The sequence below is a fragment of the Trichechus manatus genome, unplaced genomic scaffold, assembly GCF_000243295.1.
Source record: "Trichechus manatus latirostris isolate Lorelei unplaced genomic scaffold, TriManLat1.0 scaffold00010, whole genome shotgun sequence".
NCBI lineage: Eukaryota > Metazoa > Chordata > Mammalia > Sirenia > Trichechidae > Trichechus > Trichechus manatus.
The window spans coordinates 26,280,947-26,307,694 of record NW_004443946.1 but is presented as its reverse complement, the minus strand read 5'-3'; the positions used below and the strand labels follow the sequence as shown (position 1 = coordinate 26,307,694).

General features: G+C 43.4%; 2 protein-coding genes across 6 annotated transcripts in view; one reads left to right on the top strand and one right to left on the bottom strand.

Moving 5' to 3' along the window:
* HEATR4 (HEAT repeat containing 4) overlaps nt 1–26,748 on the top strand; it is a 47,537-nt gene that overhangs the window by 8,776 nt on the left and 12,013 nt on the right. The window contains exons 2-15 of the mRNA XM_012560036.2: nt 4,129–4,319; nt 5,444–5,584; nt 8,764–8,967; nt 10,302–10,445; nt 12,511–12,690; nt 14,326–14,486; nt 15,137–15,241; nt 17,528–17,646; nt 18,391–18,571; nt 19,400–19,469; nt 20,283–20,472; nt 21,116–21,194; nt 21,728–21,887; nt 23,576–23,634. Coding sequence (XP_012415490.1) covers nt 4,129–4,319; nt 5,444–5,584; nt 8,764–8,967; nt 10,302–10,445; nt 12,511–12,690; nt 14,326–14,486; nt 15,137–15,241; nt 17,528–17,646; nt 18,391–18,571; nt 19,400–19,469; nt 20,283–20,472; nt 21,116–21,194; nt 21,728–21,887; nt 23,576–23,634 — 1,984 coding nt within the window. The remainder of the gene's footprint in view (nt 1–4,128; nt 4,320–5,443; nt 5,585–8,763; nt 8,968–10,301; nt 10,446–12,510; nt 12,691–14,325; nt 14,487–15,136; nt 15,242–17,527; nt 17,647–18,390; nt 18,572–19,399; nt 19,470–20,282; nt 20,473–21,115; nt 21,195–21,727; nt 21,888–23,575; nt 23,635–26,748) is intronic.
* RIOX1 (ribosomal oxygenase 1) lies at nt 6,828–25,778 on the bottom strand. 5 transcript variants are annotated; one of them, XM_023726361.1, is made up of 5 exons: nt 23,572–25,778; nt 22,654–22,832; nt 12,490–12,716; nt 10,869–11,432; nt 6,828–7,072 (listed from the first exon to the last, which is right to left on the bottom strand). In XM_023726361.1, the coding sequence occupies exon 1, from the start codon at nt 25,710–25,712 to the stop codon at nt 23,754–23,756; it is 1,959 nt and encodes a 652-aa protein (XP_023582129.1). In that variant the 5' UTR covers nt 25,713–25,778; the 3' UTR covers nt 6,828–7,072; nt 10,869–11,432; nt 12,490–12,716; nt 22,654–22,832; nt 23,572–23,753. The 5 variants fall into 5 exon arrangements, with proteins under 5 accessions (XP_023582129.1, XP_023582127.1, XP_023582128.1 ...); XM_023726359.1 differs by lacking the exon at nt 6,828–7,072 and having other exon boundaries at nt 10,752–11,432; XM_023726360.1 differs by lacking the exon at nt 6,828–7,072 and having other exon boundaries at nt 10,752–10,950.

The window sequence follows — 26,748 nt, the reverse complement described above, 5'->3', positions numbered from 1 at the left end:
TAGACTTCAGGTATATACCCTGTTGTACTGCGGTAATGAGGGCCTACGCTGTTGAAATGGGCCCACACAAGTCTATGCAGGGGGATAGGCACTCAATGTCTATGCATCCTTTACTCCTGTGCCTAGGCAAAGGAGCTGTGCCTACCCTGGGTTCCTGGCTTAGGGGAGCCGGCAGTTTTTTTCCCCGTTTGTTAATTTGTTCACTCTCCAAGGCCCGGAGAATGGCTCAAGGTATGTGACTGATCCTACTTCTGGCCCAGGGAACTCAGCAATTGCTGAAGCCAGTCTGGGACCCAGTGCAGAGCAGGTGCGGGGAGGTAAATGGGAGAGTGATTTTTCCCTAAGGTGTGTGTTTTTGATCCACGCAGTAGGCCGTACGTGAGTACTTTTCTTTTGCCAATCTAGGGCTGCTTCTCACTGGTTCTGGATGGCCAAGTACACTATCTGCCACTGGGTCTCTCCCAGTGCAGAAAACTTGCCTCCCAAGCACGGCTGCTTGCCTGCCTCACCGCTCACCCATAAGCTGATCAGACCTGAAGGGCTCAGGCTCTCACCGGGTGAGGTCTGGCAAATCCTTGCTGCTTCCGAACCATCTCTCTCCCTCCCCCTGCCACTCAGTCCGGTTCCTCAACTTTGTCTTTGATGTTCTGGGCTCTTAGATTGTCATATATAATCAATTCACTTGTTTTTTCGGGTCTTTGTTGTAAGAGGGTCCACTGGAAGCGTCTGACTACTCCGCCATCTTGGCCCCTCACTTCCCATTATCTGATTTCTTGACTGCTGCCTCCATGGGCATTGATTGTGGATCCAGATAAAATGAAAACCTTGACAACTTCACTACTTTCTCCATTTATCATGATGTTACTTATAGTTCCAGTTGTGAGGATTTTTGTTTTTGTTAAGTTGAGGTGTAATCCATACTGAAGGTTGTGGTTGTTGATCGTCATCAGAAAGTGCTTCAAGTCCTCTTCACTTTCAGCAAACAAGATTGTGTCATCTGCATATTGCAGGTTGTTAATGAGTCTTCCTCCAGTCCTGATGCCTCATTCTTCTTTATATAATCCAGTTTCTAGGATTATTTGCTCAGCATACAGATTGAATAAGTATGGTGAAATGATACAACCCTGATGCATACCCTTCCTGATTTTAAACCATGCAGTATCCCCTTGCTCTGTTCGAACAACTGCCTCTTGGTCTATGTACAGGTTCCACATGAGCACAATTAAGTGTTCTGGAATTCTCATTCTTTGCAATGTTATCCATAATTTGTTATGATGCACACAGTAGAATGCCTTTACATAGTCAATAAAACACAGGTAAACATCTTTCTGGTATTCTCTGCTTTCAGCCAAGATCCATCTGACATCAGCAATGATATCCCTTGTTCCATGTCTTCTTCTAATCTGGCTTAAATTTCTGGCAGTTTCCTGTCAATATACTGCTGCAACCGTTTTTGAATTACCTTCAGCATAATTTTACTTACATATGATATTAATGATACTGTTCAATGATTTCCCCATTCCATTGGATCACCTTTCTTTGGAATGGGCATGAATATGGATCTCTTCCAGCCAATTGGCCACATAGCCAACTGACCAGGTATGCCAAATTTCTTGGCATAGACAAGTAAGTGCTTCCAGTGTTGCATCCGTCTCAATTGGTATTCTGTCAATTCCTGGAGCCTTGTTTTTCGCCAGTGCCTTCAGTGTAGCTTGGACTTCTTCCTTCAATACCATTAGTTCTTGATCATATGCTACCTCCTGAAATGGCTACACATGAACCAATTCTTTTTGGTACAGTGACTCTGTGTATTCCTTCTATCTTCTTTCGATGCTTCCTGTGTCATTCAATTTTTTGCCCATAAAATCCTTCAGCATTGTAACTTGAGGCTTGAATTTTTTCTTCAGTTCTTTCAGCTTGAGACAAACCAGGCATGTTCCTCCTTTTGGTTTTCTAACTCCAGGTCTTTGCACATTTCATTACAATACTTTGTTTTGTTTTCTCGAGCCGCCCTTTGAAATCTTCTGTTCAGCTCTTTTACTTCATCATTTCTTCCTTTCACTTTAGCTACTCTGCATTCAAGGGGCAGTTTCATAGTCTCTTCTGATATCCATTTTGGTTTTTTTTTCCTCTTTCTTTTTTTCTTTCTAATAACCTTTTGCTTTCTTCATTTATGATGTCCTTGTATGCCATCCCACAACTCATCTGGTCTTCGGTCATTAGTGTTCAATGCATCAAATCTATTCTTAAAATGGTCTCTAAATTCAGGTGGTATATACTCAAGGTCATACTTTGGCTCTCATGGACTTCTTCTAATTTTCTTCAGCTTCAACTTATACTTGCATATGAGCAATTGATGGTCTGTTCTGAAGTCGGCCCCTGGTCTTGTTCTGACTGATGATATTGAGCTTCTCCATCATCTCTTTCCACAGATGTAGTCAACTTGATTCTTGTGTATTCTATCTGGCAAGGTCCACGTGTATAGTGACTATTTATGTTGTTGAAAAAAGGTATTTGCAATAGAAGATGTCGTTGGTCTTGCAAATTTCTATCATGAAATTCTATCATTTCATTACCAAGCCCGTGTTTTCCAACTACTCATTCTTCTTTGTTTCCAACTTCCGCATTTCAATCACTGGTAATTATCATTACATCTTGATTACATGTTTGATCAATTTCAAACTGCAGAAGTTGGTAAAAATCTTCAATTTCTTCATCTTTGGCTTTAGTGGTTGGTGCATAAATTTTAATAAAAGTCATATTAACTGGTCTCCTTTGTAGGCTTATGGATATTATCGGATCACTGACAGCACTGTATTTCAGGATAGATCTTGAATTTCTTTTTGACAATGAATGTGATGCCATTCCTCTTCAATTTGTCATTACCAACATAGTAGACCATATGATTGTCCAATTCAAAATGGCCAATACCAGTTCATTTCAGCTCACTAATGCTTATGATATCAACATTCAAGTGTTCCATTTCATTTTTGACAATTTCCAATTTTCTTTGATTCATACTTCATACATTCCATGTTCCAATTATTAATGGATGTTTGCTGTTCCTTCTCATTTTGAATTGTGCCACATCAGCAAATGAAAGTCCCCAAAACTTTACTCCATCCACATCATTAAGGTCGACTCTACTTCGAGGAGGCAGTTCTTCCCCAGTCATATTTTGAGTGACTTCCAACCTAAGTGATGCCTCTGGACATTTACAAATGTCCTCTGGGGGAACAGAATCACCCCTGGTTGAAAACTACTGCCTTAAAGGGATCCATTCTCAGTCTTCCCTAACTGACATAGCTATTCTGCTGATCCAGTTACTGCCAGAGGCTCCCAGAAATTCATCCATTTGAGAGCGAGGAAGCAGAGAGAGCTAGTGGCTCTGAGATTTAGTCCTGCCTCACTTTGAAAAAGAAACCAGTGTGTCATTGACTTGAAAACCAACCAGCAGCAGGGCAGAGAACTAAATAACCTGATGGAATAGGATTGCATCGCATTTCTCAGATTGCTTCTTTTTTACTAGCAGCTAGAGCAAAGACCAGAGCTATTATAATACACTTGATTCCCAAAAGCAAACTAAAAATGGGTGGAAATCCATTTATTCATTCATTTATTGGACAGATATAAATTGTCTTCCACCTACTTGCCAGGTACTCTGTGAAGTGTTGGCAATACAGTGTAAATGCAAAAGACATAGACTTATCCTTTAAGGAGCCTGTCTACTGGGGTGGGCAGACATTAAATAATCACACACATAATAGATAAAGTGAGATAACACAGGAGTTGGGTCCCTTCCCCAAGTGCATGCAACCCTAAGGGTACCAATGTTAAAAAGGTTTATGCTGGGAGCATGGCCACTCTATCATGCTGTCCAGTGGCTGCAGAAGGAGTGGCTCCACAGTGGAGAAGGAAGGTGGCTGTATATAGACCCTCTGGCAACTCCATATTCAACTGGCACTTTAGGGGCAAGACCAATAGCTAAGCACAGGTGTTCTTTGGATGTTCATGTGTATATGAGCTGAACTTAAAGAGGGGAAGGAGTGAGCTGTGGATCTGATGGAAATGGGGAGGGGTCCATCTTCTACCCTTTCTCCCTTCTCCCCTTCTCTTACCCCTACCAAGACTGCCTGATTACTTGCCACAAGTGCAGACAGCTGAAATAGTGCCTGGCAACAATAAGACTGCTGAGGCTGTCAGTGGAAAGACAAGCAACTACCAGTCCCAAAACCAGAGCTACTTCCGGCAGGTGAATCCTCGAGCTGGAAAGTTTGCTTACTCCACGGACAATACCTTTGAACAGGAGATTTACTTTGGTAACAGAGCTGGGGCCCTGTGGTGGGGGTGAGGTGGACATGGAGCAGGGAGGTGGACGGTAGCTGGGGGATGGACACGGTTGTGGGTTTATGGCTTGTCTCTGGATGCAACCTTGGGATGAGGCTCTGGATTACCCAGGGTTTCATAATACCCCCTGGTTACTACTAGCACAGGAGCTGGGGGAAAGAGGGCAGTAGTATCTGGTGAAGAGGGAACTAATCCCCCTCTTCCCCTTTCTCTATCCTTCTATTTTACTAAAAAGGCTGGAATTGTAAAGTAGGCAAGATTTGATTTTGGAAACAACTGACCTCTTCTTTACACACTCTACTTCTTTTCTGTCCACCCTTCTTTCTTCTGTCACCTTGAGATATTCCCTCACTGAGGTGATATATTGGGAAAAAATCACGGGCTTTACAGTCAGGTAGATCTAGGTTTGAATTCTGGCTTAGCTACTTCCCAGTAACCTTCAGCAAATAATCCCTTGGAGCCTTACGTACCTGGCAAGTAGCATGTAAAATGATGTCAACAAACATGCACTTGGAGTAAAGAGTAAACAAGAAAGCATCTAAAATGCTTCTTGCCCAATGCCTGGCACACAGAAAGGGCTCAACAAATGCACTACCTTCCCCTCCCATCTTGCTATCCTTTGGAGTTTGGGCTTCCAGGACACCTTACCTAGGTCTGCATGTTCCAAGCTGTTTCTTCTTCCCTGACCTCATCTTGCTCTTACACGGCTGTCAGTGAAAACTCTTTTAAAAGTGTTTAACAAAATTATTTAGACTAAGGTATTCATGACTGGTAAGAGATTAATTAGGTACTCTTTCTTTAGTATCTCGCTTTTCATAGGGGGTAATGCCTATAAGTTAAATAGTTCTGCCTTACCGATGGAAAACATCAACATCCTTGGCTCCAAGGTGTCTATGAGCATTCTCTATAAGACCACCAGCTGTGACATTCCTAAGCAACAATCACCTAGGAAGGATGCGCCCACAACACGGTAGTCATGGGTCACAGGGACTCACACTAGGGCAAAAAGGAATTGGGTCTGATCCTGGTGACTGGAAACCCAGGAAGAGAGGCGGGGGGAGGTGCTGGAGGACTCATTATTTTTGTTTGTTCACAGACAATGTCCAGATCATCCAGAAGGCTGGAGCAAAGAGAGACCAAATTTTCCTGGAAAACCTCAATCAGTACAACAAGCAGCTGCGTAAGGTCTTCCCTGAAACCCCAGAAAAGTGGAGTTCCCAGCCAGTTCCTGAAGCACGTAAGCAGGAAGCTGGTAATGGTGGGTAATAATGGAAATGTGGCTATTTCTTTAAGGCCCCCAGGTCATGGGCTAGAGCATCACCTGCTTCTAGGGGAATCACTTTCTACCAATGAAAAGTCATCTCATAAAATTATAAAACACTAACTGTGACTAGGAAGAGCCTCAATGGAGTACGCATTCACTTGAAATCAGATCTAACTTAGGTATAACCAAGTGGTTTAGAGCTAATAATTACCAATGAGGAAGGCCCCATCTTAAATGCTTCTAGGGTAAGTATGTCAAACCCCTGACCAGCCCCACACACTTTGCCTTTTTTCCCTTGGGCTGGCTCTATCTTCTTACTCCACACCCAAGCCCATACCTCCCTCAGGTCTTAAGGCCTTCCTCTGTTGTTTAAGTTTCTATTTCATAAGTACATCACTTGTCATTCTGTAAGACAGATGGGGAGGTGGTCAAGAAATGAGCTTATAAAACAAAATGTGCTTATCCTCCAAGAGACTATGTCCCCATTTCCCATGACTCTTCTCTTTGCAGTGTCATTATTCAGATGGGCTCCCTGGTGTGCAGAAACTAACAGTAGTAGTGACACATTCTTTTCTTTACCAGCCCCAAACCTGTCTCTAGTTCTGCCTGGCTAGGCAACAGCCACTAGGGTAGAGGAGGTGCTAATAATGGTAGCTATGGGCAGCTTCCCCAAAACTAACCCACCTTTGTTGAGGACCACCACTATGATGCAGTGGAGAAAACCACCCAGACAGGCCTCAGGTCAGGTCTTTGCGAGTCACCTTCTGGGGGCTTCAGCTGCTTCATTAAAATGGAGACACTAATTATTCCTACAGCAAGGCACTTTTGTGATACTTACATGAGGTGATGTTGTGAATATGCTTTATAAACCATTAAGTACTGAACAAACTCAAGGCATTATTATTCGTATACTACCTTCTCCCCAAAGCCAGCTCCATTCTTCGTATTTTCTCCTCTGAGAATAGGTAAATCCATAGAGACAGAAAGTAAATTTGTGGTTGCCAGGGGCTGGGGAGAGGGGCGAATGGGTACATGCTTTCTTTTGGGGGTGCTGAAAATGTTCTAAAATTAGATGGTGATGATGGTTGCCTAACTGTGAATATACTAAAAACTACTGAATTATACACTTTAAAAGGATGAATTTTAGAGCATGTGAATTATATCTCAATAAAGCTGTTTTTTTTAAAAAAAAAAAAGTCCTCAGAGGATCCCGCTGCATTCCCAGAAGTTTTCACCACCTACCTCACTTGCTTCACAGGCATTTTTTTTCCCCACAGGTGCTGCACACCTCCCCTCAGGATATGGAACATTTAATGAATGATGCTATAGGAGTTTACACATCAAACTTTTAAAAATAGTATTTGAGATTGATCTGGGGGAAGTCAGAATAGTAATATACACACATCTTCTGATAACCATTTTATTTATCATCTCAGGAAATTGAGTTAGGTATGAAAGAACCTGGAAAAAATAGGAAAATTCCTGTGGTTAGATGTAGTAGATTTTTTCCCCTCCATTCTGTTAAATTGAAAAACTTGAATGATTTCTTTAAAATGATGAAAATTGTCAACATAAGAAGTACATTTATTATAATATAGACTTAATTCTCTCAAAATCTTTATGTAAAACTCTTTAGTGTGCCCAGAAGTTCACTATAATTCCTATATACCAAGCACAGGTTATATGGTACGAGTTACAAATACAAGGACCCCATTTGTGTCTGCCTCCAAAGTGTACTGTACCTTTTGTCCCACAGAAAATGAAAAGGTTGTTTCCTTGTGTACTGCCTTTAGATGACTTTTGATGTAAAAGTTGACTAGTGGATGTGTTTCTACCTGCCTACTAGTAGAACTCAAAGGACTGGAATTAAAATTGATAGTGGTAATAATACTTGTTTATTTCCATAGAGGTTAAGTATCAGACATTCAAGATGTTCTCACCACAATCCATTTTTACTCCTTGAGCAGGGTGATATAGAGGCAGTGGGGTTAATTAAACTGCGTCTCTCTTCCCCAGGAGGGATTTCAAGCAGGCTAAGAGAAGCGGGGGAATGTTATGTGACAAAGCATCTACGTGCAGGGTGGGAGCCGATCTGTCTGGAGCTGGGTTTACAGTCCTGGCTGCATCCGTCCTGCACTGCAAAGGAAGGAAGCTTCAACGAGTGCTGAGTCCCGCAGCATGACCAAGCTGGGCGAGGGGCATCTAGAGGAGATGGGCTATATAGCATGTGAGACAAACTGCCCTGGAGTCTCACAAGACTATCTACATTAGAAGTAGGAAATATATTGCCCTCCTTGCTCAAAGGAAAGAAAAGATTCTCAACAAATCTAAAGGTGTTAGAGTGGGAATGAAATCTTGGAAGATACAGAAATGGCGGATAGTGACGATCAGAACATGAGACTGATAGGCAATGTGGCAAACAGTGAATTTAGTAAGTGTGGAAATGTTTTTAATTCTGCCTTCCCTTCTCCTTCTCTACACAGCTTCTTTTCTGAGAATGAGGCTTTCTGAATTTGTTTGATATCATGGAGTCCAGAAAGCATAACTATAACTATTTTTATATAACAACTACATACAACTACAAAAATGTTTACAAAACAATTATGATTTTTTTCTGCTCTCAAATTTCTGTTATTTGTTATAACTTGGAAAATCTTTAAAATTTAGCAGCTTACAGCACCATTCCTCCCTCAAAATTAAAAACATTAAAAAGAAAATTTAGTTAGTAAATCAGGAATTAATGGCCAATTACACTCTATTGTAAATTGCAACATCTCAAATATTGAATTTTTATGAGCAAACCTTGTTATACATAAACATATTTATGCTCTTAAAGATTTATTAAACTTATAAAAAGGTTTGTACACATTTCAATTCCCCCCTCCGGTCTCCCCCACTCATCATGGCTGTATCATTTGTGAACATCTCTCTCCCACGATCATGGCTTTATCGTTTCTGTAGTTAGGACTTTTCATAACTCCCTATTGGACTTATACTCAGCTCCCTATATAATTACGGGAAAATTCACTCTCGAAAGCTTTGCTTTTCCTTGGTGTTAATCAGGTAGAGGAAAGTGATGGTAGTTGGGAAGACTATGTGTCAGGGGCTAGGGCACGGGGATGAGAAGACCTCACACTGCCATGTTGACACAGCTTGTAGGCCCATGAAAGGAGGTGTACGCTGGGCTGCTTTGCCCATCCCAGCCAAGGATCTGCTGCTGCAGGTGGGTGAGATGGACATGGACACTAAGTCCAGGAGACAGCGGAAGCAGGCAAAATCACCGGAGGAGAACGTGACCTGGGAACTGGTGGTCCTCCGGAGGATGCTGCAGGAATGGAAGACTGCCTGGTCACTGAGTGAGTGAAGGGAGGTCCTGAGGCATTGGTAGGTATTTAAGAGGGGGTGGTCTCACCTTGGGCAAGCGTATCTCAATCTTTTCAAATCCATCCATCTCTTGTGAAATGTAAAGATCTTGTTGCCTCACCAAAGCTAGACTAGTCAAGAGCCTTGCACACAATGGGTATTAGATGAATGCTAGCTGACATGTATCTGGGTGCTTTCTGCAAGGGTAGGTGGGCAGAGGGGAAAATCATACCCCCTTTTTACTTCAGTAATTTGTGGAAACTCACTACACTGAGAACTAGGCAGGGATCCTATCTTATTCATCTCTGAAGCTTTGTGCTCAATAAATGATGCGTAAAGGGAAGGATGAAATAATGCTGCCCAAGCAATGGCAATGTAGTGATTGTAGTTGACTGTGGTAAAGACAACCCCTCTCCAATTCATTTGCGGAGCTGAGATTATCATATATCTACTCTGACTTTAGAGATACAGAAGTAGAAGGCTGACTCTCTGGGGTGGTGCAGGGGCCCAGCAAGAACTGTTGAAAGCTACAGTATTTGAGGACTTGAGGGCTGCTGGCTTTCAAAACATGAGAGACTAGTGCAGGAAAAAGAGAGGCGATCCATTAAGCAAACTGGATCAGATAAATGAAAAAGGGTTGAAAAAAAGATTCTTTGTAACAGCTACTATACTACGGAGCATCTGGAGATGGTAGGAGCATTGAAATAAAAGTTTGAAACCTGCAAAGAGAGCAGTTAGTAACTAAAATGACCAGGACCTTGAAAGGCAGATGGAAGAGCCCTCAAAGGTGAGGAAACCTAATGATCACCACAATAATTGTCATGTATTGAGTCCTCGCTATCTGCCAGGTATCTAGCTAGACACTTTGGCTAGTTAACATATTTAGTCCTCAAAATAACTTAACATGGTAGATTCTAGTATTATTCCCATTTTACAAATGTGAAATCTCAGGCTCAGAGAGGTTAAGTAACTTATCCAAGGTCCACAGCTAATAACTAGGATTCCAAACCAGCTATGTTTGACAACAAAATACCCTTAGCCACTATGTTTTACTGCCCCTTTTATTTTCCAGATGGCAACAATCAAGAATTTAAGCAAAGAGAAATAGAATATAAGATAGAAGTGGGGGGAGTTTTGTTTGGGAACTGAGAGGGTACATGGCTCATCAGTGAAATAACTTCCCCAAGGACCCCATCTCTAGGGCCCTTTATTCTTCTGGGCTAATGTTTTGCTTGAATTGTCCTTGGGGAAATGTGATTTCTTGTCACCTGCCTGCAGCAGAGTTTCTAATTCTAACCAGGTGGTTCTCTTCCTCACTGTGGCATAGTCATTAAGTGGCACCATGAGACAGTGGAGGGCCTGCAACGGAGCTTGACAGACATGCATGATGACATTCGGATCCAAGCCATCATCACGTGTGCCACGGCAGCTTTGGAGCGGCCCCGGATGGCCACCAGCCAGGGAGACTCAGGTGAGAGCCAGGACTAGACTGCTTATAACAACTCACAGAGCCACAGAACATTTGATCTGGTGGGGACTTTGGAGCTTATTTAAGACCACTTTCCAAATGTGGACATCAAGACCCAAAGACTGGCCTGAATTTACACAGCATATCAGCAATAGAGGAGTCCCTGGGTAGTACAAATGGTTAACATGCTTAGCTGCTAACCAGAAGGCTGGAGGTTCAAGTCCACCCAAAGGTGCCCCAGAAGAAAGGCCTGGAGACCTACTTCCAAAAAAATAGTCATTGAAAACCCTATAGAACACACATGGGGTTGCCATGAGTTGGAGTTGACTTGATGACAACTGGTTTGGTTTTTGGTTTGTCAGCAATAGAGATGATATACAGATGATGAACAGAGATGATTAAAATTCCTGACTTCTAGTCCAGTACCTTTTGTACACTTCATTGTCTTCTGTTTGTTCAGTAGCTTGCAGAGGAAGTTCACATTTTCCCACTTTGAGAGATGCCATTCCTAACAGTAAAAAACTACATTTTAAAAAACACTTTCCATCCAACTCCATTTTAACTCTTCTCTTGACAGCACATCTCAAACTTAGTATGTCCAAAACTGAACTCATTACTGTCCCCGTAGACCCCATCTCTATTAACAGCCCCAGTTTCTGGGCCAGGACCCTAAAGTCATTCTGGACAACTTCTTCCTCTTCCCATAACCAATTAATCACTAAATTCCATTGTTTTGATATACATTTTTTGAGGTCCTTAACATGGAAGCAGGAGGGCTTCCTGCATTGGCAAAAATATTCATGCATGGGAGAGGGTGGTATGTCCCTGGGGTCAGCAGGAGCCTCATGCTGGGACCTCTCCAAGACCTTGCCTGATGTGTCTCTTCATCTGTATCCTTTCTGATTATAATAAATGGATGATTGCAAGTATATTTAAAAAAAAAAAAAGTTCCATTGTTTCTCCCTCCTAAGTATCTCTTCATTTTTTCTCCTAAATTGTGGAAGAAATATACAACTGTTAATGTTGGTAAATATATATATTCTCCAATCTCTTTCCCAGCCCCCTTCCCCAGTTCCAGGGTAGCCAATATGTACAGTTTGGCATATATTCTTCCACATCTTTCCCTTCGCTCTAACAAACATATGCCCACATATATGTGGCATCTTTTCTATTTATTACAAAAATGAGTGTTGAATATTATTAGATACTTTCTGGTTTCCTCATTTATGGATATGATGAATTCTGTTGTTAAATTCTTAGAATAAGTCCTACCAGATCATGGTACCTTATTCTTTTATAACTCTACTGGGTTTGATTTGTTAATTCTTCAGAATTTTTTAATCTACATTCATAAGTGAAATCAGTATATAGTTTTGTTTTTCCTTTACTATTTTTGTTAAGTTTTAGTTTTTGCTAGCTTTGTAAAATGAATTGAGGGGTTCTCCATTTTTTCCGATAGTTTGTAATCTTTTGAAAAAGAAAAATCAATAGCTTTTCTCTTTAATAGCAATAAGCAGTTAAAAAGAAATAGGTAAAATTTCCCATCTACAAGAGCCATAAAACTGTAATTTACTGAGGATCTAGTTTAACAAGACACACGACCCAGATGATGAAAACTATAAAATGCTATTGAAAGGATGTAAAATGTGACTGCCTCTTATCCCTCATGTGCCCTCTCAGATATTAACTTTTATTAGATCACTTCTATTTATCACTCTGTATAAGGAGCCCTGATGACGCACTGGTTAAATGCTTGGCTGCTAATCTAAAGGTGGGCCGTTCGAACCCACCAGCCGCTCCACAGGAGAAAGATGTGGCAGTCTGCTTCCATAAAGATTACAGCCTTGGAACCCCTGTGAGGCAGTTGTACCTTGTCCAATAGGGATTGTCCTGAGCCCTAAAATCCTGTCCATTTCAGGGCTCAGCTAACTCTCGTTACGTTTAGGTAGCAGTAAGCACCTGCAACTGAGACCAAAGATGGCCACCACGTGGCACTAGAAAGGAAGCCGTGTTTGAGAGAAAAGCAAAAGGGCCTGTACCCTCTTACCTGGCCCTCTTCTGATCACAGATGTGGAGACTGTGAAAGATCCACCTGTCCAGGACTTGCCAGAGGCTCTACAGCCCACCCTAAAAGCTGCTCTTTGTGACAAGAATGCCAACGTGCAGATGGCGGCAGCAGTATGCCAATATGCCATACAGTCACATGATCCCCTTGCCCGGGACATCATGCAGACTGCCCTTTTGAAGGGTGAGTAGCTCCCTGTTATTTCTGACCTGGAAATAGGAGGCAAAGAGAGAATTATCTCACCATCAGCTTTTCCCAGTCCTTACCTTTCCATTATCATGCTCTGTGACGTCTGCTGTATTATTAGAGGTTTGGGTTTAGGAATGGTAGAACACTCAGAAATTAGTTCTTCCTAGGCACATTTGGAAACCCTGGTGGCGTAGTGGTTAAGAGCTACAGCTGCTAACCAAAAGGTTGGCAGTTCGAATCCACCAGGTGCTCCTTGGGAACGCTATGGGGCAGTTCTACTCTGTCCTGTAGGGTTGCTATGAGTCAGAATTGACTCGACGGCAGTGGGTGGTGGTGGTGGTGGTGAAGTACTTTTACAAAAAGAGGTGCACTGCCACCAAGTGGTACTGGGCTGACATAAAGGATAAAATAGCTAAGCTTTTCACAGATGGATTTGACTAGAAGCCATGCCCCTTTTCACACCATCTGATTTTTAAAAAATATTTAATATTTAAACATTTTTGCTGTGTAATGGTTGTAAAATTTCAAGGTTTTCAATATTTATTGTTAAATTGACTTTCAAAAAGGAGGTGTCAATTTATACTCTCACCAGCAGTATGTGAAAATGGCCTTTCCCTGCACCCTCTCCACCATGGGGTTCTTTTCATAGTCTTTTGTTGTTGTTGTTGAGGATATACACAGCAAAACATACACCAATTCAACAGTTTCTACATGTACAATTCAGTGACATCGATTACATTCTTCATGTTGTGCAACCATTCTCACCCTCCTTTTCTGAGTTGTTCCTCCTCCATTAACATCAACTCACTGCCTAAGGTTCCTGTCTCATCTTCTGAGCTGCTGTTTCAATTTGATCCCATATAGATAGTTCTCAAAACAGCATAATGCTCAAGGCAGACCTTTTTTACTAGTTAAGCTAAACCATTGTTTGGTTTTAAGAAGACTTCAGTGGATATTTTTGGTTTAAGGTTTAAAGATTATCTCAGGGCAACAGTTTCAGGGAACACTTGATTTTTTTTAAATTGAAAAGATGATGTAACAATATTAATGAATACGTCATGGAAATTTAAAAATCACTATCTGAATACATCATGCTTCCACTTTTGCACATTAACCTCCAGGCATTGTCCACCTGCACCGTTGGAGTCAAATAGTCAAGAAAGCTGTTAGATGAAAGGCCCACAGTGCCTAACTGCTCTGAGAAGTGGCTGTTCCTTGCCTCGATGTGGGGAACAACTGGGTGACTGCTTTGGCCTTCTGCATAAAGACATTCAACAGCTTAATTTACCTGCCTTAGGAAAGCCTCCACCCCCACCTTCCCAGGCTCCCAGAGGAACTGCATCTGCAGGCAAGAAGTGCCTTACTGCTCTGTTACCTAACAAGAGCCTTTTATGATGTGACTCTTCAGGTTGAAATTTTTCAGTTTGTATTTAAAACCCTGATGGGACTCATTTAAATATGGTTTAAATATGGGATTGGATTTCTAGACTGAGTGGAATACAGGGAAGAGAGATACTAGGCAGGTAGCAGCTTTGGGTACCAATCCAAAGGCTGTTTTCTGGGGGGGAGAACAGATCACCATTCTGGACCTCTTTCCTGCCACCCCACCCCCCACCCTTATTGTGGCAGGTAATATTGTGGACAGCTGGGCTGCAGCTCAGTGCTTGGCTCTGGAAGGTGATGCCACTTACCCCGTGATTAAGAGGATCCTCAATCAACTGTTTAACAAGAAGGACAAGGACACCGAGGACCAATCTTGTATCCTCCTGAGCCACCTCAGCAGGAAGACAGTATGTGTCCATTAGAGGGTCAGAGAAAGAAAACAACGTTTGTGGAATAATTGGGCCTTTGAGGCCAGTGTATGTAAGGAATCCAAAATGCAGGTGGTCGGGTTGGATGATCTCAAGCATAGATAGAAAGTGGACTAAGCATGGGTGCACCTGAGCATACAGATGTAAACAAAAAGTGACCATAGTTAGCTGAGAGAAAGGTGAAAAGAGTAGCTTGTAGATGGTTCATAACTGTGTATGCAACAAGAGTCATGACAGAGGATTTGCTTCTACTAGAAGTTTACCAGTGAGAACTGTACACACCTACAACTGTGTTTAGTTAGTTTCAGCAGAAATGTGAAACTCATAAAGACTGAGGCATACACAAATCATTTTAGGGGTAAAGATGAAGTCAAGGGGGGAAGTCCCCAGGAGGGTTCACATTATTAAATCTGTATTTTGTTCCCAGATTTATGATCCCAGAGTCAGTTGGCTCAGATGGAAAAGTACCCCATGTCTTGTAAGCCTACTCTTTCCTTTGCTAGGGATGGGCAGCTCACGTACTTGTGACAATAATTATGCTGGATACCATGTTATGATGTAACCTCTTCAAGGTTCTAGTATCTCTAAAAGTGATTGTGAATATCCATACATATCTTCCATTTCCTCAGACCCTGATACATACCATGCTTGCCGTGGAGCTGAACAGCCGTCAATGGAAGGACCGGATTGTGGCCTGCCGGACTCTGTCCCGCATCAGTGGAAATGTCAGTTTGGTAAGGCTTTTCTTTCTGTGCTTCTAGGACAGAAAGCTTAAGCAAGGCTGGGCTTAGGGCCCTTCCACTTTTTGTTCCTATTCAGTATCCCATTCTTACCAAAAAGATCTGTCTCCACATTGCTGCCCCATCCTCCTAACCCAGAATTGTCTGCAAATGCTGACATGTCTATGACTTAGGCCAGTGTAGTTCTCAGTGTGGTGGCCGTCCACAAACTAACTGACCCACAATGAAGTAAGTACAAACACAGAGAGCAAAAGTTTAGAAGCTTTTATAGTAATTTGACATTGCCTCAACACCAATGCATTTTATAAAAGATTCTGTCAATAACATTTTTTTCCCCCAAAAACACTAGTCCTTCAACACAGGTAGTTTGAGAAGCACCGACTTAAACTATTCAACAACCCATCTCTATTAGTGTCTACGCTGACTCCCCCTGAATGTTCGGCACACACATGAAGAAGGTATAAAACACAGTCCCTACTTTCAAAAAACTGACAGTGTAGTTGGAGCAACAAGATTAACACACACGAATGATTTAAGAACAAGCAATAAATGTAAGACACTCAAAATTTTCAAAGAAAGAAAGATATTAGTGTGGGCTGAACTTAATCAGTTAAAGTTTCATGAAGGAGTGTGGGACAGCTGAACGAGACTTGGATAGAAAAAGGAATTCCAGACAAAGGAAACCATGACTATCCTTTAGGCTTTCACCTGACCTCCTTTTTGCCATTATTTCCAAACCACCCTTAGCTGTCCAAATGAGATTTTTCCCTTCTTCCACTCTATCTTTTTTTCATAACATTGGGTACTTCCCGAATGGCCCAGAATACTGCCATTCCCTTGAGAAGTGAATACCCTCCACTCTTTAGCACTCACTTTTTTTCTTTAAATAATCTATTTTATTTTTAGCCTTTACCTTTTGATGTGGGAAGCACAAACTCTGGCCATTCAGTGTAATCACCTAAAGATATTTTAGAGTGAGTTAATTCTGTCTCAAATGCTGTAGTCCCGTTACTAAAGTCCTAGACCAGCAGTATCGGCATCACACGGGAGCTTGTTAGAAATGCAGACTCACCTCAGGGCAACTCAATCAGAATCTGTGTTTTAACAATATAATTTTAACAATATCTGATTCATTTGCATGTTGACCTCCTTAGCACTTGCCACTAAGGACTGCCAACTGAGTAAAAAGATATGCAGAGCTCACAGGGGACAAGGTAAAGACATGCAGACTTCATGTCAGACTGCTGGAATTAAGAAAGGCAGTCTGTCCATTAGTTCTTTCACTCACTCAGTAAGCAAGCAGTTTCTGGCCACTTCCTACATACCAGGCTAGCACTAGGGGTGCAAAGATGAATAAGACATCTGCTCTGTCTTCAAGGATCTCACAGTAAATGTTATGAATAGCCATGACAGTAGTAGCTGTAAGTTACTCTGGTGAGTTCCTATGCTTATAGAGGGCAGAGAGGACTTCATTGAAAAGATGTTATTTGAGCTAAATCCTAAAGGAAGAGTTGGAAAACAACAGGTACCAGGTTGGGTGAGGAGCCCTGGTGCCACAGTGGGTAAAGTGCTCAGCTGCTAACCGAAAGGTCGGTGGTTTGAACCCACCAGCCGCTCCATAGGAGGAAGATGTGGCAGTCTGCTTCTGTAAAGATTTACAGCCTTGGAAACCCCACTGGGCAGTTCTACTCTGTCCTATAAGGTCACTAGGAGTTGGAATCAATTCAATAGCAATGGGTGGTTGGGTTACCAGGTAGGATGGAGAAGGGAGATGTTTCAGGCAGGGAAAATAGCTTAGACACAATTACAAAATCATTGAGTACAACTGTAGCAATCTTTGTCCCTTCCTCTCTAAGAGAAATAGACCCTAATATGTAAGGTGACCAACCATCCTGGTTTGCCTGGGATTGAGGGGTTTCCTGGGACACAGGATTTTCAGTGCAAAAAGCTGGTCACCCTATTAACATACCACTTAAAATTTTAAGCCTCTTGGGTACAAATTAAATTGGTCCTAACACAACAGTTTAATGGATGAGCTTTGGAAGCAGACCTCCAGCATTCACCAGGTTAACCTTGGGCAAATTAATCTAAACCAGATTAACCCTGGGCAAATTAATCTCAACTTCCATTTTATCATCTGTAAATCATAACATCTACTTCATTATATGGTTTGGGAGGATTAAGGGAGGTGAGATACCACAGGTAAAAAACATTTAGCACAGTCTCAGTTACAAAATTAATGTTCAATAAATGGTAGCTAACTATTATAACTACTTGTAGGATATGAAACATAAATTGATTGAACTGATGTGGAGCGACTGGAATAAGAAAGTGAGACAAGCAGCTGCCCTAGCTCTGGGGCAAATGAGCCTTGGGAAAGAGGTACATGACAAGATCAGGTAAGGCCACGTCAACATGCAGAGAGAAACTTTTCTATTCTTAGAAGTGTTCAGGGGTGCCTGGGACCCAGCCAGCCAGCATTTACTGAGATCTTCTGTATGCTCAGCATCGTACTATGTCTCATTGCAGGATTATTTTGAAAAAGCAAAAAAGTTAACAGCCCCTACAGAAACTATCAACGTGGCTAGGAAAAGAAGTATTAACTGAACACCCACTAGGTGTTAGGCATTGTTTGAGGGAGTTCAAAAGCATGACATGAGTCTGATTATACAGGCAAGATATACAAATACCTAATAAAAAAAATTATACTAAAAATAAGAACAAATGGCATATACCATAACTGCTACAGCAGAAAAATGGAATGGTTACTATGCTAGAGGAGGAAGGTCAAGGTTCATGGTGGATGGATAAAACTGTATAGACAGACAGAAGAGGAGGCATTCCAGGTTGGGAGCCAAATGCAGAAATGCAGAAATGAGCAGGGCACGTGTGAGGGCAGTGGAGAAGAGACCCTGACTGTGGCAAGGGGTGCATGTTGAAACTTTCCTTTATTCATTCAGTAAACATAGCATTCGCTAGATAACAGGGATTTAGGTAAATAAGACACTTGAGGTCTCTACCCAGTGAAGCTTAACCTAATGGGTATAAGGCTGCATAGGAAGGGGTGAGGCTGGCTAATGGACAGAGGGAGGGCAACTGAAGATATAAAGAGGGAAAATGAAAAATCACCTTGTGCCTTATAGAGTCAAGCTGGGTCGAGGAAACTCCCGGGAACGTGTGAAAGCCCTCTCCCTGATTGGTGAGCTCAAGCTCATGACTGCCAAGCTTCTCCCAAACTTCCTCAACTGCTTCAATGATGACTTTGTGGCAGTACGGCAGGAAGCCTGTTTGGCAGCTGGTGCACTGCAGATCCGTGACAAGATGGTAAGTCAAGGAAGCACGTTCCCATCTTACCTAAAGGACCTGAAAAGGGAATTTGCCCTGATCTTCCCCTTGTTATGCATAATACACTTACCATTCTGTGGGGATAGAGAATGAGAGAGATCAGACCAGGAAGGTGAAGTGGTATATATAGGCCACATCAATTAGTTAGGACGTTTAATTACCAACCAGCCCAGACTTCGTTCTAGGGTATATCCATGTTTACTTAATCCTGTTCTCACCTCAGTTAACTAGCTTCTTAATAGCTGGTTGCTGAGAGGCTTAAAGACCAATTCCAGTGAATGGGGTTATAACATAAACCAAAAATCCAAACCAAACCAGTCACTGTCAAGTCCATTCTGACTCATGGCGATCCCATGTGCTGCAGAATAGAATTGCAGCTCCATAAGGTTTTTCTAGGCTGTGAACTTTAGGAAACAGATTGCCAGGCCTTTCTTCCAAGGTGCCTCTGGGTGTCTTGAACTGCCAACTTTTTGGTTAGTAGTTGAGCACTTAACCATTTGTGCTACCCAGGGACTCTTAGGTTATAACATAATCCCTGTTACATTACTGGGAAGCCTGATTGAGGTGTCCAAAAGAAGCATGTACGGCCATAAATATGGCCTGAGAAAATCAATCTAGAGATCAGATAATTCAGCAATTACACAATGTGTACAGGCTGGCACTGTGGGCTCCAGCTCATCTGTTACTGGAATTGATGGAAGGTCATTTTTCAGTTATAGCATATTTTAGAGACAAGTGCGGTCCCTGACTCTGGCTCACTCTTCTTCTGGTCCTTCCCACTCAATGCTTGACTTTTATCCAACCCAGGTGCTTGAATGCCTCCTGAATCTGATGCAGAGAGATCCTTACTGGAAAATCAAGGCCTTTGCCATTCGAGGTATTACAGAAGTAATGGTCCCAGCTCCTCAACCTCAAATACCTTCCTATATGCTAATACAGATGATCCCCAGAAACTCTCTAGGAAGAGGGTGGAGTGTAGGGGAGGGGATGATCTTAGCTTCTCAATAGTTTTTTGACTGAAAAGGGAAAGACTTTCTTTTTAGTTAAGGATCCTGAGTCTAGGTCTATGCCAAACTTGTAAAGGCAAAGGTATGGCAAGACAGTCCCTGCCAATAGAATTAGGGATAAGTTCCAAGTAAGTATCCACTGCAGGATACATCTTACTTTCCTCGGAGGTTTCAGCCTTAGGACTCTGAAAAGTCGGACCAGATCCAAGACTGCTATAGACCTAAACCTCTGCCCTCTAATTGTTCCAGAGTTTCTTTTTAGGAATTGTTGGCACTGCTTCTCTCTTTGACAGTCCCTAGCAGAACCAGCCCTAGGTAAACCTGTGAAGTAACTCTGCCTGCCTTCCACATCACCCTGCCTTGACTAGGCTGGTGTTCTGAGTTTTCTGTCCCATATCTCATTACTAGATAAATAGCTACATTAGTCTATGCATACGTGTATTGGGCAAGGTGAGACGGAACACCGCCTCCTAGGTATCCTTTGGCAATAATGTCCCACTCCAACCTATTCCTAAAATTCTAATGGTGATTAATTCCATCCAGAAAGGAAGATATTGTTTGTAATACTCGATTTATCATGTGGCTGCCTACACCATTTATTTACTAATAAGGGCATTTCTGGATGCTGGGACACAGCCAAGTCTTAAGTGACAGAGGACCATGGTTCCCTTTAATCCCTATAGCTTTGGGACAGATTGGCCAAGTGAGTCCCCATCTGACAGATCTCCTGCTCTGGGCAATCCACTATGAAGAATCACCAGGTGTACGACTGGAAGCTTGCCGTAGCATACTAGCCCTCAAACTTCAGGGGGACCAGGTCAGGGACACTTTCCTAGACGTGCTACTCCTGGAGAATCATGAGGCTGTTCTAAAGTAAGTGCCAAAGCTTTGATTCCTGTCATGGCCTCTTGTACTGCTAATCCTCCCACCTCTGTTCAGACTATGTCCCTGCCTTTCCAGGCTGCCTGATGACAATAAAAGCACAGGCTCACCATGTGATTCACCTACTTACCAAGTGGGTAACAGAAAAATTGGCCTAAATTAGATAGAAAGTCAACCTATGTAATTCATGCACCTTTCCTCTGCCCAGGTGGTTTGAAGTTATTCATTTATTTAACTAACATTTAACTGCCTACTCTGACAAGTCCTCCCTGTCAAAGACCAGGGTTTGAATTCCAGCTCTGGCATGCACTATGTGAGCCTGGGCAAGTTACTTAACCTCTCTGAGCCCATTTCTTCTTGTATCAAGTGCAGATGATAGTCTACCTTATAGAGCTGTGATGATGATTAATGAGATATGTTCAATAAATGGCATCTAATTAGTACCTTCAAATATATCATCTCAAAACTGCACAACATCCTTATGAGTTAAGCTTCATACAATTTTTGCAGATAAAGTTTAGCAAAACTGCACAGTTAGGACTGAAACTGAAGATTCTTGCCTATATTTCCCATCCCCATGATTTTTTTTTAAGGCTATGGAAGAACAATCTAAGTAGCCCTTCTTATCTTTTAGGGAAATTTACCAGGCAATGAAGATACTCAATTTAGAAAATGAAGGAAACCAAGAAATGCTTCAGGAGATCAAGAACAGGGTAGATAAGTGCAAGTGTGTTTTCAAGGGAAAATTCAGGGCTTTCAGAGTTCCTCAGACCCTTTTTCTCCACAAGCATGTACACACCCTTTTCTCCACTACAGAAATACTTTCTATCACCCCAGACACAGATACCATGTCATCTGAAGATATAAAACATCTCTGCTACGTCAGATTATAAAATCCTATTAGCAAAACAAAAATCCTATTAGTTCTATTAGGTAGCCATCAAAATCTGGGTTGTTATTATTTCTGAAATACTATTTCCCTCTGTCCCCATTTTCTCCCCACCATCCCCTAAAGCCAAGTTCTTCTTTCTTTTTTGCAGGCAGGCATAGAGAAGGAATGGGGGATTGGGGCTGGCCCCCTAGGTTTTTTCCCTTTAACTTTCCTTAATTTCTAATCTGGGTATTCTCAAGCATATATGTACCACTTAATACTCATAAGCATGATGCAAGCAGTTGCTTTATTAGTGTTTTTGATGATTTGCAGCCTAGTGCAGGTTTTTTTTTAACATCATTTGTTCTGATCTAGATTCATACACTAAGCCAAAAGGACTTGCTGACGCAGAAAATACTCAAAATTGAGGTGGTCATAGGAAAAGTGAAGGAGGAAGCAAAATGTGTTTACTCACAACCCAACGAGGGGCAAAAACCATTGAAACTCAGTACTCTTCTCCAAGAAAGTTTTCAGGGTAGGTTTCCTAGGGGCAAGTCCTAGCTTTGACTTCTTTAGCAAGCCTTTCCCAGCATCTGGATGTTTGGGGACTCGGTGCCGAGCTCAGTAAGACTGAAATAACCAGGAGAGGCTGTTTCCTTTTCTGGCCATCATCCTCTCGGTCTTTCTGTTATTTTCCTGACCTCAAGTTTTTATTCATTTCTTATTTTGTACCTTGAAAAAAATGAGGTAGCTCTACCTGAACTGATTTGAAAGTTAGGTAAAAAAAAAGGCCATTTTAGAAAAACATGAGTCTTTTAAAAACAATACCAAAAAACTACTGTGTGTATGCTTGATTAAGCACCAAAAAAAGCCCAGAAAGCTTAACCTTTAATAGTGGTTAACTCTGGAAAGCAGGGCTAGAGGGGGACCTACCATTTTTACTTTATGTATGTCTATGCTCTGGAGAAGGACATCATGCTTGGTAAAGTAGAGCATCAGCAAAAAGAGGAAGACTCTCAACAAGATGGACTGACGCAGTGGCTGCAACAATGGCCTCAAATGTAGCAACCATTGTGAAGATGGCGCAGGACCAGGCAGCATTTCGTTCTGTTGTACATAGGTTCACTATGAGTCACCTAACAACGACAATGCTTTCATAAATTAAAAAAAAAAAAAGATTTATAGTTTCCAACCCTATATAATTCAGCCTACCAGATATAGCGATACAATCTTTAAGAGTTCCATACACAACCTAAATGAGGGGTGGGTGGAGAAACCAAGTTGTACCAAAATATACTTACAAAATCTGCGTGACCAGGTGTAGCAGCAGCAGCCTCCGGTCATTCAGCCAGCTGCCTACCAGCCACCACCCCAAACCCAGGTCTTCTGGTTGCAAGTCCAGTGCTCCTTCTGGTGCACAGGTTCTTTTCCACCAACCATGAGAATATTCACTTGCCAGATTTGGGGAAGTTTCTTCCAACTGCCAGAAAAAAATGAGAGTGGAAAGTGACTTGAACACCAGCCTTCCCTCATGGTCAGCTTGCTACAAAATTGGGGCCTATGACAGCAAAACTAAGTGACATGCTACCCCTTTGGGAACAGTGCCAGCCACTGAAGCAAGCGAGCACTGAGCAAAAACATAAAATACTCATGAAGCTGACCTGGCTAGTGGGTAACTTTTATAATAGGATTGTGCTGTTCAGGGTTCAAGTAGCGTAATTAAAATGAATAAATTACCCCGAAGTTACAGAATTGGCCCCAATCAGATGAGTTTCTCTTCTTTAAAAATGTTTAATGTGCTCCTTTCACATCCCACAACCACCCCAATTTGCTTTCCACTTCAGCCATTATAGATTTTCCCTATCTTCCTCCCTTTCCCACATTCCTTCAAACCATCCCACATAATGATCTAGCCTTAGAAAAGGGAAACATTCTTTGGCACTTTAATAACTTTTCTGATGTTCATACAAACTCACAATAACAAACAGGATACTGACCCCAACCCTCCCCCAAAACTGTTGAAGGAAAACTCAAATAAAGGATGCAAATTCCCAATAAAAACTTCTAATGTCTCAAGCGGAATGACCCAGCAAGTGTTACACAGTACAGTGATGCCTGAGGGTGATGATGACGTTGGTGCTCTAAAGTGATTAGGGATCAAGGTTACTTCTGCAGATATAGCTTTTTTCCACCTCCAACTTCTGTTTTTACTTTTGTACCTAGATGAGGTGGTTATTCCTAGAAGACCGTCCGAGGCTTGCGACATTGAAGCAGTCATAAAGGTAAATGTGAGCACACAGTTCAATGAAGGTTATTAAGGTAAGAACATGAGTTTTTAAAAGAAAAGTGCTGGTGGCAGGGGAAAACCACTGCTGTCTTATTTCCAGCAATCTACAAGAAACTAGTTTAGGGTTAGAGGCATCTTGGTGATCAGTAACCCCTTGTCATATAACATGGTTGCCAAGGAAAGCTGGTCCTCCACACTGTCACAGGGCAGGTCCCCTATTCTCACAAACTCTGGGTAGGAGCGGAGCAAGAGTTCCATGGCATCAGCTTGCTGGGGGAATATCTCCAAGAACTTGGGCTCTTCCAGATGATAAACACGGGAGTTTTCCACTGTATAATACAGAAACAAATGGCCTCCCTCACCCACCAGCCGAGCTATCCCATCCTGAAGCATGTGGACTTCTGTTTCTGTAGTCAACTGCGCACCAACATTTACAGGTTGTCCAGCTTCCCAGCGAATTGGGAGCCCATAAACACTCAATGCCCTCTCCCTATCAGTCAACACAGGGGGCAGAGAATCGTGAATGAAGTCTTTGGCTCGTTGGTCAGCCACGGCATCGACAGGGGCAAAGTGTCCCAGGCGAGCTACCAAGACCCGCACCTTCTCCATGAAAGCAGTTCTCCGCGGATCCTTAGAATCTGAATGCTGTGCCCCCATGTAATCCATGAAGTCTCGGGGTAGACCTCTTCGAAACTCCACATTTTCTTCCATTGCAGCCTGCACAGCCAGAGGTAGTACGGCCTCCAGGAAGTCGCCCCAGGTATTACGCTGGTATGTGGACAAGGTGAGGTGCAGAGAGTGTACACCATCCTGGCACTGGGCTTGGTGAATGAAGCCCCGAGGAAAATAGAGCAAATCCCCAGGTTCCAGCACAGTCTGCAGCACCGGCTCACCCAGGTCCTCCTGGCTGAAGTTGGGACTGGATGTCAAGGCCAGCTCCTCGGTCGGGACACGGGGTCGGTAAACACGCCAGAGTTTCCTACCTTCCAGCTGAAGCACGAAAGCCTCGATGTCGTCGTAGTGGGGGGCAAAGCCTTGTGAGTTGGGGGGCGTGAGGTAAATGTTGGAGCCCGCCATGCTTCCAAATTGCTCCTGGAGTACAGCCAAAAACTGCCACACGGTGGTGGAGAAAGCCTGCGGACAGAGGAGGCGCAGGGAGCAACCAGCCTGGTATAGGGACCAAGCTGCGGCGGGCAGGGCGCGGCCGGGCGGGTTCAGGGTCTCGCGTCGCCCGTTGATGTAGCGCGCGGCGTCCAGGTGCTGGCCGAACTGCACATCCTCGTTGCGCAGCATCGCGTCCAGGTCCGCGGTAGAGAAAAGACCCTGATAGTAGTTGTGGTCCTGCCGCCGCACCAGCACCGCCTCCCGCTCCCATAGGCGCCGGTAGAAATGCTCTGGCGGCATGGGCGTGATGAGCCATTCGAAGAGGCGCGCAGCCCGCCGGCGGCTGTTGGGGATGCGGTTCAGCTCGGCCAGGACACGCTGCAGCGGGGAGCCCCGGGGCAGCTCCCCGCCGGTGCTATCCCCCTGAGGCCCCGACAGCGTCGCAGGGGCCACGGCCGGTGGGACAGCTAAGTGCGAGGCAGTGCACGGCAGGGCCGACGTCTCCACCACGCGGGCGGGCACCGAAGCCGGCACCAGGCGAGCCGGCGGAGTCTGCGCCTCCACCAGGCGGGCCGGCGGGGTCTGCGCCTCCACCAGGGCCCGGGGAGTCTGCAGGGAGCGGGCCGCGGGCGGGGCCTCCAGCGGAGCCGCCAGCAGCTCTGCAGGCCCGAGGTGGTCGTACGACTCTCGCCGGGCCGCATCCGGTATGGCCGCCGCCGCCCCACCGGACAGCGGTTCACCGGAATCGTCGACCGCCGACTCCACCCGCGAGTCCTCCGAGTCCTCGCTCGGCAGTGTCTGGGCCCTCAGCGCGGCCATGCGGGACCCAACACTTCTCCTCAGCTGCCTTCGGATCTTCCTTGGCCTCAAGGGCAGAGTCAGGACGGACCCGCTGTGTGACTGGGACTGGCGCCGGCGCCGCAGTCGCCCTCGCCTCAGCAATCCTGCACTAGCCCGGAGCCCATCCATGATCGGGACACTCCTTGGAGCAAAACAGAGCAAGCAAGAAACGGATTCCCTTCCAGGCAGCGGCTGCTGTGCACTCTGGGAAGGGGGCGCGGCCTCCAGCCTGGTCTCGGTTGACCACGCCCACCAACCTTTTATAGGCACCTAGTGGTTCGTGTTTTTCGCAAAGGTTACCTACCTTTACTAACAGCAATAATAACTGCAACCTTCATTTAAATGCATGACCTTACACCAGAAAGGCAGAATCCTTGGCAGATTAACAAGGATTTATATAAAGAGGGCAGTTTAAAAATCAAGTTGCTTGGAACTCCAGGAGAAAGAAAGTAGGCTACTTAATTCTTTCCTTCTAGTCTCTGAATACTGTTACAGTATTCCTCAGGACGTCCTCATTTTGGAACGGCATGTTCCCCAGCAGCCTCACACAGCAAACTACATAATTCTTGGGCTTCAGGGAAAATTGAAGATACTATTCAAACTCAGGGTCTACCCGGTCCATTTACTCTGCAAATGATTTCATTGATTGAAATCCTCCACCTAACTTTCTTCCTGCTTTTTTCTGTTACAAATTGTCACAGTCATTACCCTCTCTCTGAAAACGAAGTTATAATCAACAAACCACTGGCCAAATTTGCAAAAGAAGAACAAGAGAAGATGCAAATAACCCAAATAAGAAATGAGATGGGTGACATTACAACAAAACCAACTGAAATAAAAAGGATCATAACAAAATACTATGAAAACTTCTACTCCAACAAATTGAAAACCTAGAGGAAATGGACAAATATTTAGAAACACACTACCTACCTAAACTAACAAGAACTGAGGTAGAAAATTTTAACAGACCCATAACAAAAAAGGAAATAGAAAGGGTCATTAAAAAAAAAAGACTCTCAACAACAACAACAACAAAAAAACCCAGCCCAGATGGCTTCACTGGAGAATTCTACCAAACATTCAGAGAAGAGTTGACACCAATTCTACTCAAACTATTCGAGAATATAGAAAAAGAAGGCATACTTCCAAATTCCTTCTATGAAGC

Bases quoted from the DNA above. Each gene is read 5' to 3' on its own strand.
- RIOX1 (XM_023726361.1), bottom strand. From the start codon at position 25,712: ATGGATGGGCTCCGGGCTAGTGCAGGATTGCTGAGGCGAGGGCGACTG.